The sequence below is a fragment of the Lissotriton vulgaris genome, chromosome 4_1, assembly GCF_964263255.1.
Source record: "Lissotriton vulgaris chromosome 4_1, aLisVul1.2, whole genome shotgun sequence".
NCBI classification, from domain to species: Eukaryota; Metazoa; Chordata; class Amphibia; order Caudata; family Salamandridae; genus Lissotriton; species Lissotriton vulgaris.
Window position 1 is genome coordinate 341,845,646 of NC_141691.1, and position 13,527 is coordinate 341,859,172.

General features: G+C 46.1%; 1 protein-coding gene across 2 annotated transcripts in view; it reads right to left on the reverse strand.

The window, feature by feature from the left end:
• Window positions 1-13,527, reverse strand: part of WDR44 (WD repeat domain 44) — a 593,855-nt gene that overhangs the window by 384,160 nt on the left and 196,168 nt on the right. For both annotated transcript variants that reach the window (XM_086918723.1, XM_086918724.1), the window contains exon 5: window positions 10,241-10,371. In XM_086918723.1, coding sequence (XP_086774849.1) covers window positions 10,241-10,371 — 131 coding nt within the window. The remainder of the gene's footprint in view (window positions 1-10,240; window positions 10,372-13,527) is intronic.

Genomic DNA, 13,527 nt, shown 5'->3' on the forward strand with positions numbered 1-13,527 from the left:
GCCTGCTCCCTCACCCAAGATGGAGGCACACTAGGTCACGACCCAGGCAGAACCTATCTCGTCTGCAATGGGCGGGCCAGGAGGCGGGGCAGAGAAGTCCCGAGCTGGAGTGCAGCACGACCAGGAAGGGTCCCAGCGCGCACTCAGAAGCGAGGTGGGGACGAGCAGGGTAAGTAAGTAAAATAAAATCAAGTGTCAGCAGCTCCGGGACCTGCACAACAAAAAAGTTAAAAGCATACACAAAATACAAATACAGGCGGGTGAGCGCAACCATGCTGAAGGCTGTATAAATGCGAAGCAAATTTTAAAAGTAGCGTGCCCCAGTCCAGCTAGCGCCTGAGACCACCCGCTAGCACCTAATGTGTATTTATGTACTGTTTTATAAATTCTTATATCATGTATTGTTTTAAAGATAGGCTGTACAAAAAATTGACTACACAAACAGTGAACAAATGGTGCAAATAGTGACTTGTAGTGCTCAGTGCTTACGGCGCAACAAAAACTGTACAATTATTATATACAAAGAGAAGTGTAAAACAATAATTTGGCGTGGTCTATGCTGATTTCAATTATAAAACTGTACACTGCATTTGTCAGTACTTAATACAGAATAATAATACAGCAGATCCACTTATTAGTCGATGTTTCAACCCTAGACGAGCGCACGTCGGCAACAAGATATTCACAGAAGCTCAGACCCTGGTTGTCATCCATGACAAAACTTGTGGACCTGACTACATACACAGACTTGAGGATACCTGGGTAAATTACACCCCTCCAGTAGCCCTGACCCATTCTTACAGCTTTTTAATTCTGTCAAGAGAGCCACCACTTTTAGACAGTTCTAATTCTCCTTCACTTGTGCATACATAATCACTCCACCCCCCATATTTGGGACACCCTCATACATATACCTCTCATCATACGGCAAGATAAGAAAAGATCTCCACTAAAACGATCCTTCGAGAGGCTCGTAGAGCATTGCAGCGCCGGCCCTACGAGGAGCATGACATCTCTAGGTGTGTGTTTGAGCACCAAGAAATAACCCTTGGTATTTACACTCTGTGTCTTGTCCACTGCTCTGGCTTCTTTTTTTTCCTAACAGGAACAGTAACTTCCCCTTTTAGTGCATACTATTCTCTGCTACAGCTCTGGTTCACTTTTAGCCACCCGATAAACTCTAATAGCTGCCAGAGATTGTTCAAAGACTCCACAAGAACACAGGTCCACTAAAAGTACGAAGCGTTTTGAAACAGATAGTTGAAAGCTAAGTCAACAGCACCTAAACTCCACGACACGGGCCCGAAGTACCTCAACAGCCGCCTCACACTCTACACACCCACCCGCCAACCTCGATCCGCCAGCATCACCCTCGCCTCCGTCCCACGATTTCCAAAAGCCACCATCTGAGTAAGATCCTTCTACCTGCCAGCCAGGACATGGAACTCCCTCCTCACTCACCTTCGGCTGACCCAGGACCATCTCTCCTTCAGGAAACAACTCAAGACCTGGCTGTTCGAGCAGTAGCGACCCTCCTCCCCTCAGTGCCTTGAGACCCTTACGGGTGAGTAGCGCGCTATACAAATTTTGATGATTGATTGATTGATTAAGCGATGATTGATTGATTAAGCGGGACACCTCACCTGAGGTAGCTGTTCGCGCTTTATAAGCATCTGTATTATTATTATTATTATTAAACTACATCCAGACACACTCCAACTGACTACCTTCTCCACCAAGTGTCAAACCACCTCAGACAGTGGCCATAAGCCAACTGAACTGTTTACTTAATCCTCTCCAGAAACCCAACATTTAAGACCTACTCTTCAGGATCAGGTGGGCTGACATTCACCCACCACGTAATACACACATCCATCTCCATTCCTTCACTCACTACTAACACTACCTTCACTCCACGACCCATATTTCACTCCTAACTTTTCCTCCCTTTATAGAAGCATGTGTAAAATCAGTGTCTCAACCCATTATGGGACTTAACCACTCCTTTTAGGCGGCCGCCTGCCCATCAAGTTCACACCAAAAGCCATTCAATGCACTTACCAGTTCCCTTTCAAAGCAGAAAAGCCTACATAGCAGTAGCTATTTGAAACTTCACGAATCTCAGGAAGAATTCCGCCATGATGTATTGATGAACATTGAGAATAATACAGTCAAAGGCAAAGCTAATTAGGTGAAATACCAAAAGCAAGTACTCCAAGTGAAGGGAATTTTTAAATCATCAACTGTTACTGGAAAATGAGATTTACAAACAAGAAGACTGTGAATAAGCAATATACCAGGTGTCTCCAACCAGGCGGTCGCAAGCTACCAGTAGCTCACAGGCACCTTCAGAGTAAACTCACAGCCTTGAGTTAATTTTCAAATAAGCACAGAATGACCTTTACTTTTAAAGTTTGGAGAAGGCTGTGTTAATTTTGCATTCTCGTCAGGCTGCAGATAGCAGGGCCCGATAATGAGCACTGCTCAAACAGATTTATGATCCAGGCTGGGGCACAGAGGTAAAGAAGTAAAGCTCTGAGGTATTTAACTGCTAAATAAAAGTCCTTCTCAACTCAATATTGGAGAGTGAGAAGAAAATTATGTTTCTGTGTGCTTTTAAATGGGAGAGAATTAAAATGAAAAGTTACTTTAAAGGTTAAGTACACTCTTCATTTTAATTTTCTCCCCTTTCAAATTGCTGCATTTATAAACAGCAAACCTCTTGCTCCCAGTGGACGAGTAGAAACGGTTACAAATTTATAAATGAAAAAGTCATTTTTTTTAAATGGGAGAAAGTTAAAGTGAAGAAAAATATTTCTATGAAACATTAAGTGTTAATGTCTCTCTCCACGGTCAATTAAGCCAATAATGTCAATGTTTTATTAAGTATGTGTCTTCACTTTAAATTTCTTCCCATTTAAACAAATGGCTGTATATTTCTATTATAAATATTGCACAGTGTCTACAGGCCACGGGGAGCAAGATACCTGCTGGTTGTAAATATGACACTTGGCAATGGGAGAAAGTTTAATTGAGGAGTTTTATGGATTCCATTTAAAAGTAAAGTTAACACTTCATTTTAATTTGCATCCCATTCCAATGTGTTGCCTTTACTTAAAGCTGCTAGCTGGTAGACACAGTGCCATATTTATAACTGAAAAATATAGCCATTATTTCAAGTTGAAGGAATTTAAGGAGCAGAAACATTTTCCACATTATGAACATTTTTGCAGTACATTTTTCTAAACTTAAAATTTCACCCAGTTAAAAAAGGTTAGAAGTTTGAGCTATACATGTAACAGTGCAACATATGGTGAAAGGTATGTCCTGTACAACAAGTACAAACAACACAGGTGTTCAGTCACCCATAAACATATATCCCAGTCATATGCACACATGTTAACACATCCCCAAAAACCGCATTCTCACTGACACACATTGCAGCGCTGTCCTAGTGCCACTAGTCAAAGAATTTTGTTCAAACTACCGTATCTGGCTCTTTTGACATTAGGCATAAAGTCAATGAATCTAGGCATGCCGTGGTCCGTAACAATGCACACGTTGCTTAGTCTTCATTTGCCTATAATGATTTTCGCTCATCAGAAACAGCTCTTACTACAGAAAAGGTTGGGGACCCCTGCAATAGACCATTCATGATTCTCCAAACACTGATTAATATATAGTTTTTCAGTACTGGGCAGTTGAGTGAAGGCAGTTCAGTACATTAAATTGTAGTGTTCAAATAAGGAGTGGTTTCTTACCTGTAACTCAAGTTCTTCAGAAGGGGTATCTCTGTTATAGTCATAATCATGTGAATAGTCCCGCCCATGTGTGTGGACCCCGGAACAATCGAAATAGTCTCTTAAGTTGTCCTCTTCTGCATCCTGCATAGACACTTAAGAGAAAATCAAAGACAAATAATACAGCCTGAAATTATTAAGGCTACACTGGCCAGTACTTCTTCCTGAAGTGAAAAAGGATAGCCAGATATTACTGAAATGTAAACATTTTGCTAAGTTTCACACATAGAGATACTCCCCGTCACAAAAATCCTTTGTCATGATAGAGAGAAAGGGTTGGACAGACAAGCTCCATAGGCTGCCATTATGTGTCTGTAAATGGATACCATGCTTTTAAGGAACCCTCCAGAGACCTTCAGTATCCCATGATAAACAGCCAAAGGCTAGTTACTTTCAGTTCTTTTTGAAGGTGTATAAAGCCAGGCCTGTAGCATTCAGGATATTATCGTTTTATCCACCGGGGAGGAGCGCTGGTTGCTTATGACTATAAAAGAGATACCCCTACTACAGAACTGGAGTTACAGGTAAGATACTACTCCTTCTGTAGTAGGGGATCTCTGTGTATAGTCAATCATGTGAATAGAATGGCAAGCCCATCCCAAACAAACCAAACCCAGCGGTGGAAGAAACAGACCGACCTCTACTGTGCAAATACATTTCTCAGCGAAGCCTGCCCAACCTAAGCATCTGCCCTGGCATCAGAGTCCAGGCAGTAGTTTTTAGCATAGGAATGGACTGACTTCCAAGTGGCAGCCCTACAGATGTCTGCAATGGGGACATTGCGCAGCAAAGCAGCTGTAGCAGCTTTACCTCTGGTAGAGTGAGCCTTAGGCTTACCCCCTAGAGTCTTGTTAGCTTTCTGGTAACAGTTGAATACAGGACACAATCCACCTAGAGATGGACTGTTTAGAGGTAGCAAGACCAGTCTTGACAGATCCATAATTAACAAATAATTGATCCGATCTACAAACCTTCTTAGTCTTATCTAAGTAGGATTTCAACATCCTTTTCCCATCAAGGGAATGAAGGGACCTCTCCGTCGGAGTGGAAGGATGCTGAAAAAACATGGGCAAAGTGATTGTTTGATTCACATGGAAATCTGACACCACCTTAGGAACACATTTTGGGTGAGTTCTCATGACAAACTTAGATGCATGAAACACAGTATAGGGCTCTTGGCAACAGAGAGCCTGGATCTCACTCACCCTGCGAGCTGATGTTATAGCTACAAGGAAAGCTGCCTTCCAGGATAGATGCTGTAGAGAAGCCTTATGAATGGGCTCAAAAGACTCCCTCATTAGTCCAGACAGCACCACATTAAGCTCCCACGAAGGTGAAGGACGCCTAATGGGACGAAACACCTTCTTCAAACCTTCCAGAAAATCTTTCATGACTGGGATTTGGAAAAAGGAAGTTTGTGAAGAGCATTTCCTATACGCAGTTAAAGCTACTAGGTGAAACTTAATGGAATGAAAATTAAGGCCAGATTGAGCCAAATGCAGTAAGTACGAGAGGATGCAGGATGTAGGATCCTTGCAGGATGTAGGGTCTGCATCCTTAGACGTGCACCAAATGCAGAATCTCTTCCATTTGTATGCATAGAAAGTCCTTGTAGATGGTAATTTTCCTTCTTTTAATATCTCCATGCAGTTGAGGAAGATTTAAATGTCCATGCTGCACTAGCTCAGGAGCCATGCTACCAAATTCAACGATGAGAGGTTGGGATGCACCATCTGCCCTCCGAACCTTGTGAGAAGGTCCGGCCGACACGGAAGTTGAAGATGTGGCAGGAGAGACCGATGTAGGAGGTCGGTGAACCACCACGGCCGAGGCCATTCCTGAGCAATGAGAATCATCCTAGTCCGGGACTGGGACAGCTTGATCAACACTGTCGGGATCAGTGGAATGGGTAGAAAAGCGTAGAGAAAGCTGTTCGACCAGTTGATCCACAGTGCATTCCCCAGACCCATTCGTGATTTTCTTGAAAGAGCCTGCTGAGAGCGTCTGCTTGAGCATTCTGCGCACCTGGCAGATGAGTCGCCATGCTCGTCAGGCCCCTGGCCTGCAGCCAGTTCCAGATCATCTGCGCCTCCCAAAACAGTGAGCTCGATCTTGAGCCACCCCTGATTGTTGTTGTGTTGTCCATCTGTACAAGCAGGGAAGTGGTCCGAAACGATGGCTGGAAAGATTTCAGCGCAATGTGCACTGCTCGGAGTTCCAGAAAGTTGATGTTATATATGGACCCCGTCTGGGACCACGTCCCTTGCATCTGAAGGTAGTCTGAATGCGCTCCCCAGCCGTGGAGATTAGCATCTGCCACAATGATTTGAGTCGGTATCTCTTTGTGGAACGGAATCCCTCTGAGAAGATTGTGCGGTGAACACTACCACTTGAGGGACTGGACAGTGTGTTGCGACAGTTGGATCCTGTCCTCCCCGCTCCCTCATTTCTGTTCCCACTGATCCTCCAAACATTCCTGCAGCTGCCTCATGTGGGGTGCGAGCATGTGGAGTGAGAAAGACACAAGAAGCCATCGAACCCAGGAGAGAGGACACCGTCCTCACCGTAGCGGAGGGAACGGACATGAGAGCCCGAGCCTTCCGAAGGATCGATAAGCGTCGCTCCTCCGAAGGACACACGCTTGCCTGTAGTGTATCGATGGAGGCTCCTAGGTACTGCAGACACTTAACAGGAGTCAGGACAGACTTTGACATGTTGATGTGAAGATCCAATTGGTTCAACAGAACGGCCGTCCTGTTGAAATGTAGCTGCACTTCCTGAAACGTGGCGGCTTTGATGAGCCAGTCGTCCAGGTATGGATAAACAAACACCTTGTTCTTCCTCAGGTGCGCTGCAACCACCGCCATGCACTTTGAAAAAGTCCTGGGCGCAGACTTCAGACCGTATGGAAGTACTGTATATTGGCAGTGATTGGTGCAGACTAGGAACCGCAGGAACTTCCGATGCTTCTTTGCAATGGGTACATTGAAGTACGTGTCTTACAGATCTATGGGGCATAACCAGTCCCCTTGATGCAGCGGAGGATAAATCTGGTGCAGGAACAGCATTCAGAACTTTTCTCTGCGAATCCATTTGTTTGCTTGCCGCAAATCGAGAAAGGGTCTGAATTGGTCTTTGTCCTTTTTGCACACAAGAAAGAACCTGGAGTATAGACCTTTTCCCCTTTGAGGAGGAGGAACCAGTTCTTTTGCTCTTTTTCTTAACAGGTGATCGGGCTCTACTTGAAGTTCACGCAACAGGTATTGTGAACAAATTGGTGGAATAGATGGAGGAGGGCTGATGAAACATACACAGTATTCATTGTGAACAATATTCAGCACCCAATTGTCCGGAGTTATTTTTCTCCACTCTGCCAGGTAATTTTGAATGCTTCCCCAGAACCGGAGTGGGTAACAGAAGAGGGGGAAGTAATCCCTCAGGGCTTAGAACCAGCGGGGGCCTTGTTTCCCGATGTGGACTGCTGGTTGCCCCTGCCGCTCTGACGTCTCTGAAAGGGCTGCCACTGAAACTGCTGTTGCTGTTGCTGTCCAGCCTAACGGCCCTGTCTGCGTTGGAACCATTGGGAAGAGTAGCGCCATTGGTAGGGACAGAAACTCTTACGCTGTTCCTTAGGTTTCTCCAAGCCCACAGACTTGAGGGTCTCAACCTCCGCTTTCATACGAGCCATTTCCTCACCCGCATGGAAACCAAAGAGGGTGGAACGCGAGAATGGCAGGTTAGCGATCAGTTGCCTTCGGTTTCAGGGAGGTGAGACGCAACCATAAATGGCGCCGCAGAGTCACACCATGGCAATATCCACGGGCTGCCAGGAGAGAGGTGTCCTCAGCCGCACTGATGATCTGATTAGAGACCATCAGACCACCATCGAGAACCTCCTGAAATTCCCCAGGCTTGTCTCTAGGCAGGAGGTTCCACGAACTGTTGAAGAGACTCCGACAAGGAGTGGTCATACCGGCCAAGAGGGCAATCGAGGTCGCTGCCTTCACTGAAGTGGCTGCAGTGCTGCAGACTTTTCTCCCCGCAGAATCAAGTCTACAGCTTTCCTTGTCCGGTGGAACGGTGGTCGAAGGGGCCGTAGCGTGATGCTTCTTCGCCGCCACCACCATGACAGAATACAGAGGGTGTCCACCCGAAGGAATGCAGGGTCCGAGTCTGGGAGCCTGTATTTCTTTTGAAGTCTTGACGGTGCCGACTTCACTGAGGCAGGTGTCAGGAACAACTCCATCGCCGGTTCCTCCAAACCGGGTACCAAAGGAAGCAGAGGATGAGAGATTTGCTTCCGCTGTAGTGTCTCAAAGATCACACACGTGGTAGGGGCAGGTACGGACAGTGCAATGGCCTATTTCGCCACTCCCCTTACCAGAACCTCCTGAAACGTGGTAATGTCATCGACAGGTGACACCCTCGGAGGTGGGGAATCCGACGAGGTCGGCTAGTATCTTCCTCCACTAGAGGACTCTGTGTCCCTAGTATACCTTGAACTTGACCACTCGTGACAATGACAGCGAGATCTGGTAGAAGACCGGTGCCGGCTGCGAGAGCGATGTCTCGGCCGGGATCGAGATATTGGCCTTCTGGGCACCGCCAGGACCACTGGCACAGGTGGAGCCACCGGCAGCCAAAGAAGCGGTTGAGGTGGAGGAGGCTGTGGTGGCGGAGGTGGATGCGGAGGCGTCAGTGAGCATGGAGGAGGAGGAGGAGGAGGAGGAGGAGGAGGAGTAGGCCTCCTAGGTCGCAGCGGCGACTGAAAGGAGCCACAGGTTGAGCTGGTCACGGTGATCTAGTTGGAGAATAGGTCCTGGAATACTCTGAGTCCGAGGTATGAATCATCCTTCTCCGCTTGCAGGCAGGCCTCAAAGAGGAAGTTCTGGAAGCAGTGTCCCTTGATGGCGAACGTTGATGCCGTTGTGACCTTGAACTCTCAGACGTGGAGATGCTGACCACAGAGGGTGACAAGCTTCTCGACGACTAGCTGATGGTTTCTCGATGTCAACTTTCTTCTCGAAGTCAACTTTCTTCTCGACGGCATCGATCTTCTCATCGACGGCGACCTGCGAGCCGACGGCGAAGTCGCCTCGACGGCGAGCACCGATGTCTCCTGGACTCAGATCGACGGAGATGATGAGTCGACGTCATCTGTGAGGTCCTCAACGTCAACCTCGTCCGAGGTCTCCACGTGCATCCCCTCGACGTTGATCTTCGACGTCGTTTCGACCCAGAGCCCTGGGTCGGCGGGGAGCATATCGTTGTCATACCTGGTTTCGGCGATGACGTTGACCGGGACCGGCGTAGTTTCTGAGCCTTCTTTTGACTGGGCAGCCCCCCAGAGGCTGCCGCATGGGTTGTGGAAGAGGAAATGCTCTCTCCATGCCCTGATGTCCCACCTGCAGCCTGTTGTCTTCTCTGCTCCAGGCCTTAAAGACGAACCTGTAAATCGGGGTCCTCCTGGAGAATGACTTACAGATGACACAGGAGTCAGGAACAGGAGATGAAGGAAGACAGAGTATACAAACCCTGTGAGAGTCCTACCTGGCCTTCTTCCTGCCACATTCTGGGCACTTGTCAAATAAAGATGGCATTTTGAGAAGAAAACAGTGGCTTAACTGTCCCAAAAAGACAGCAAAAGGAAGATAAAGGCCTCAGACGTCAAGTGAAACACTCAAACTATCAAAAAAGCTAACACATTTGAAGATATACCACTAAAGGTATAGTTCAATGCTCCAGGGTCCTACTAGCAGGAGCCGGAAAAAAGAACTGAAAGTAACTAGCCTTTGGCTGTGCATCATGAGATACTGAGGGTCGCTGGAGGGTTCCTTAAAAGCATGGTATCCATTAACAGACACATAATGGCAACCTATGGGGCTTGTCTGTCCAACCCTTCCTCTCTATCATGACAATGGATTTTTGTGAAGGGGACTTTCTCTATGAGTGAAACTTAGCAAAATGTTTCAATTTCAGTGTTATCTGGCTATCCTTTTTCACTTCAGGATGAAGTACTGGCCAGTGTAGCCTTGTTAATTTCAGGCTGCATTATTTGTCTTTGATTTTCTCTTAAGTCACTATGCAGGATTGCAGAAGAGGACAACTTAAGAGACTATTTTGATTGTTCCGGGGTCCACGCACATGGGCGGGACTATTCACTTGATTAGGACTATCCACAGAGATCCCCTACTACAGAATTAAAATTCTAAAACGCAGCAGGATGAAATAGGTGCCTGGAAAAAATCTCATACTAATGGACAAAAGGACAACTTGCTGTCAAGCGATAATGAACTTTGTCCAGAGCGGGGAAATAAATTTGGAGCAGGCAATCACTTAACTGCACATAAATTTGCTTTACAGTTAAGTTCATACTTTTTCTGACTTCATTAAAACAAGCACACTATTTAAACCGCAATTTGATGAACAAGATGACTCACCTGAGCTGTAACTATTTTAACTCCACTTGTAGCACTTGCTAGATCCAATGAAGGTAAGGAATCTTTGGTCATACCCTCACCAGCGATATTTGGAGACAACAGACCAGTAGATGAAAAACTGTCCCTGGTAACTGAAAAATACTCAACTAAATTAGACAACAAATTCAACTGGACATGATATTAAGAAACATGATATCATTCGCAAAAAACATACAGTAAATCTAGAGGAATATCCACTCGCCCGCTCGCATTTGCGAGGGAGAATGGATGAGGATGAGCTATTTTTAGGTCCTACTTGCCCTTTCCGGCGAGTAGGAAGACAAACTAACTTTTGTCCTCTGTCTTTGAAAATGGAGCAAAAGTGACAAGATAACCAGATTTAAAGGCATTTTTATTGCTCACAAAGGGACTGAGCAATAAAGATGCCTTTAAATCTTGTTAACTTGTCACTTTTGCTCCGATTTCAGAGTCAGAGGTCAAGAAGGTTGCAGTTGGGTCGAGGGGATTTTCCAAGTTACTAGACCTGCAGGACTAGTAAAAATGTTTAGATTTGTCGAGCCCTACAAAAGTATCCTTATCTGCTGTTTTGTGACTTCTTAATAGAGTTGAATGGATGTATTGAACAAGTTACTTACCTTCGGTAATGATATATCTGTAAGAGACACAGATTAGTTATAGATTCCTTACCTTAGAAGTTTTTTCTTTTGCAGTACCCCTGCGCGTCGAAAGGTGGCGTCGGTCTACTCTGCGTTCGTCGTCGGTGGGATGACATCACGGTAGCTACTTAGACTACGCCCTCGCACGCTGACGTTAGTTCCGTACACGACTTTCCATGCCAGAAGCGCAGAGCCATGCAAGACACTGACCACTGGTGCACAAAACTAGGGCCCTGAAAGGAAGTCTTTAACACTAGAAATCAGTTCGCAGAACAGGAAGGATGGGTGGGGCGGTAATTAACCTATAACTAATCTATGTCTCTTACAGATATATCATTACCAACGGTAAGTAACTTGTTCATCTGAAAGAGACAATTAGTTATAGATTCCTTATCTTAGAATAGATACTCAAGCAATACCAACCCCGGAGGTGGGTCTGCAAACAACGTTCATACCTGAAAGTTCTGGAGAACAGAAAGGCCAAACAAGCCTTCTCTCAGGACTTGGCTGTCCAGGCAGTAGTGTTTTGTGAACGTGCGCAGCGATGCCCACATAGCTGCTTGATAGATGTCATTAAGGGGGAATGCACGTCCCAAAGCAGTGGTAGCTGCCATCGCTCCAGTAGAATGAATGCATAACCCCACTGGAGGCTCCTTCTTTGCCAAGGAATAGCAAGCTTTGATGCACAAAACTACCCATCTAGAAATGGTCCATTTGTGCATGTCCCAACCTTTCTTGGTACCCACATAGCCAACAAAGAGTTGGTCATTCACCCGGAATTGCTTTGTGCGATCCAAATAAAATGAAAGCGCACGTTTTGGATCCAGACGGTGGAGCCTCTCTTCCTCTTTGGAAGGAGGGAGAAAGAAGGTGGGCAAAGTGATGGTCTGTCCAATGTGGAAAGAAGTAACCACTTTGGGAAGGAAGGAAGGATGAGTTCGAAGGACTACCTTGTCTGGATGAACAGCCAGAAAGGGAGGTTTAGAAGAAAGAGCTTGGAGCTCACTCACCCGGAGCACAAAGGTGATGGCCACCAGAAAGGCAGTTTTTAAAGTCAGAAGCCTCATAGGACAGTTATGTAGTGGCTGAAAGGGATCACACATAACATATGTAAGAACCAAGTTCAAGTCCCACATGGGCATTACGAAGGGAACAGGAAGAAAAAGATGAGTAATGCCCTTAAGGAAGCGATTTACAACAGGGGACTTGAAAAGAGATGGCTGATTAGGAAGCCTAAGAAAGGCTGAAATGGCAGAGAGGTAGCGCTTTAGAGTGCCCAGAGCAGAGCCCTGCTGGGCTAAGGAAAGTAGGAACAAGAGAACCTCAGAGGGGCAGAAAGGGGATCCACAGCCTTTGCTGCGCACCAAGCCACAAATTTGTTCCATCTACAGGCATATACCATCTTAGTGGAGAGACGCCTGGCTGCCAAGATAACATGACAGACTTCGGGAGGCAGGTCAAAAGCCTTCTACTGCTGCTGCTCAATCTTCACGCAAGGAGGTGGAGGCTGGATAGGTTCGGGTGGAGGACCATCCCCCGCTGCTGTGACAGAAGATCCTTGCAAAGAGCCAGCCTGATGGAGGATCGATGGCCATCTGAAGCCATTTGTTGTCTGGAGGTGCATGTTGCAGCATCTCTATGTGATTATACCATATTTGTGCCTATGTAGCAGCTCGGGATACCAGATTCTTCGTGCCCAATCTGGAGCCACAAGAATGACTTGGGCACCGGTCGCGCTTGATCTTCTTCAGCACTCTGGGCAGAAGTGGTATAGGCAGAAAGGCGTAGAGAAGACCGCAACTCCACTCGCGACAAAAAACATTGAGCGTTCTCTTCGGTGGCGAATATATCTAACCAAGGCTCTCCCCACTCCTGAAAGAGACCTTTCACCATGTCCGAGTGAAGACGCCATTCGTGATCCATCATGCACCTGAGGCTGAGTTTGTCCGCTCTGGCGTTCAGTGAACCTGCCAGGTGTTGAACCACCAGGGATATGACCTGATGTTCCAGCAATACCCAGAGACGGAGAGCCTCTTGACAGAGCCACAACACCATCCTGCCCTGTTTGTTGCTGTACCACATGATGGTAGTGTTGTCGATGAACACCTGCACTACTCTTTCCCTTTACCTTGGCCAAGAGAACCATAGCTTCCTGTTGGAGAAGGGCAGATGATCCTACGACATGCAATGGTACTGAGGTGGCATGTCGGTGGGGACTTGGTGTGGAGTCTCGAAGGAACCCCCTTCGGACTAACTGCAAGTAAGTGTTTATTGTTTAGTCAATTAAAACTATAACAATATAAAAGACATATATATTCCAAACAAAATTAAAAGAGAATAAACAATATGTCCATTTTATCTCTGTTAGACACTCATAAAATTTCATTGTTAAAATTCAATTGCCAAGTACTTGTCCATTTTTCTCTGCCAGGTATCTGTCCCTGTTAACAAAGCTTTCAAAAACTTTAAGGAATTTGATCAATTTGCCATTCAGTTGTGGGTCTGATGGATCTAGACAGGCAATTATTGCAGCTCTACAGGACCTAATGCCTCTCACATTAAAACTTTGTCTGAACAGGGTGGCTCGTTCGTTGTAAAGTTTTTTACATGTGCAGATTACATGAATAAAGT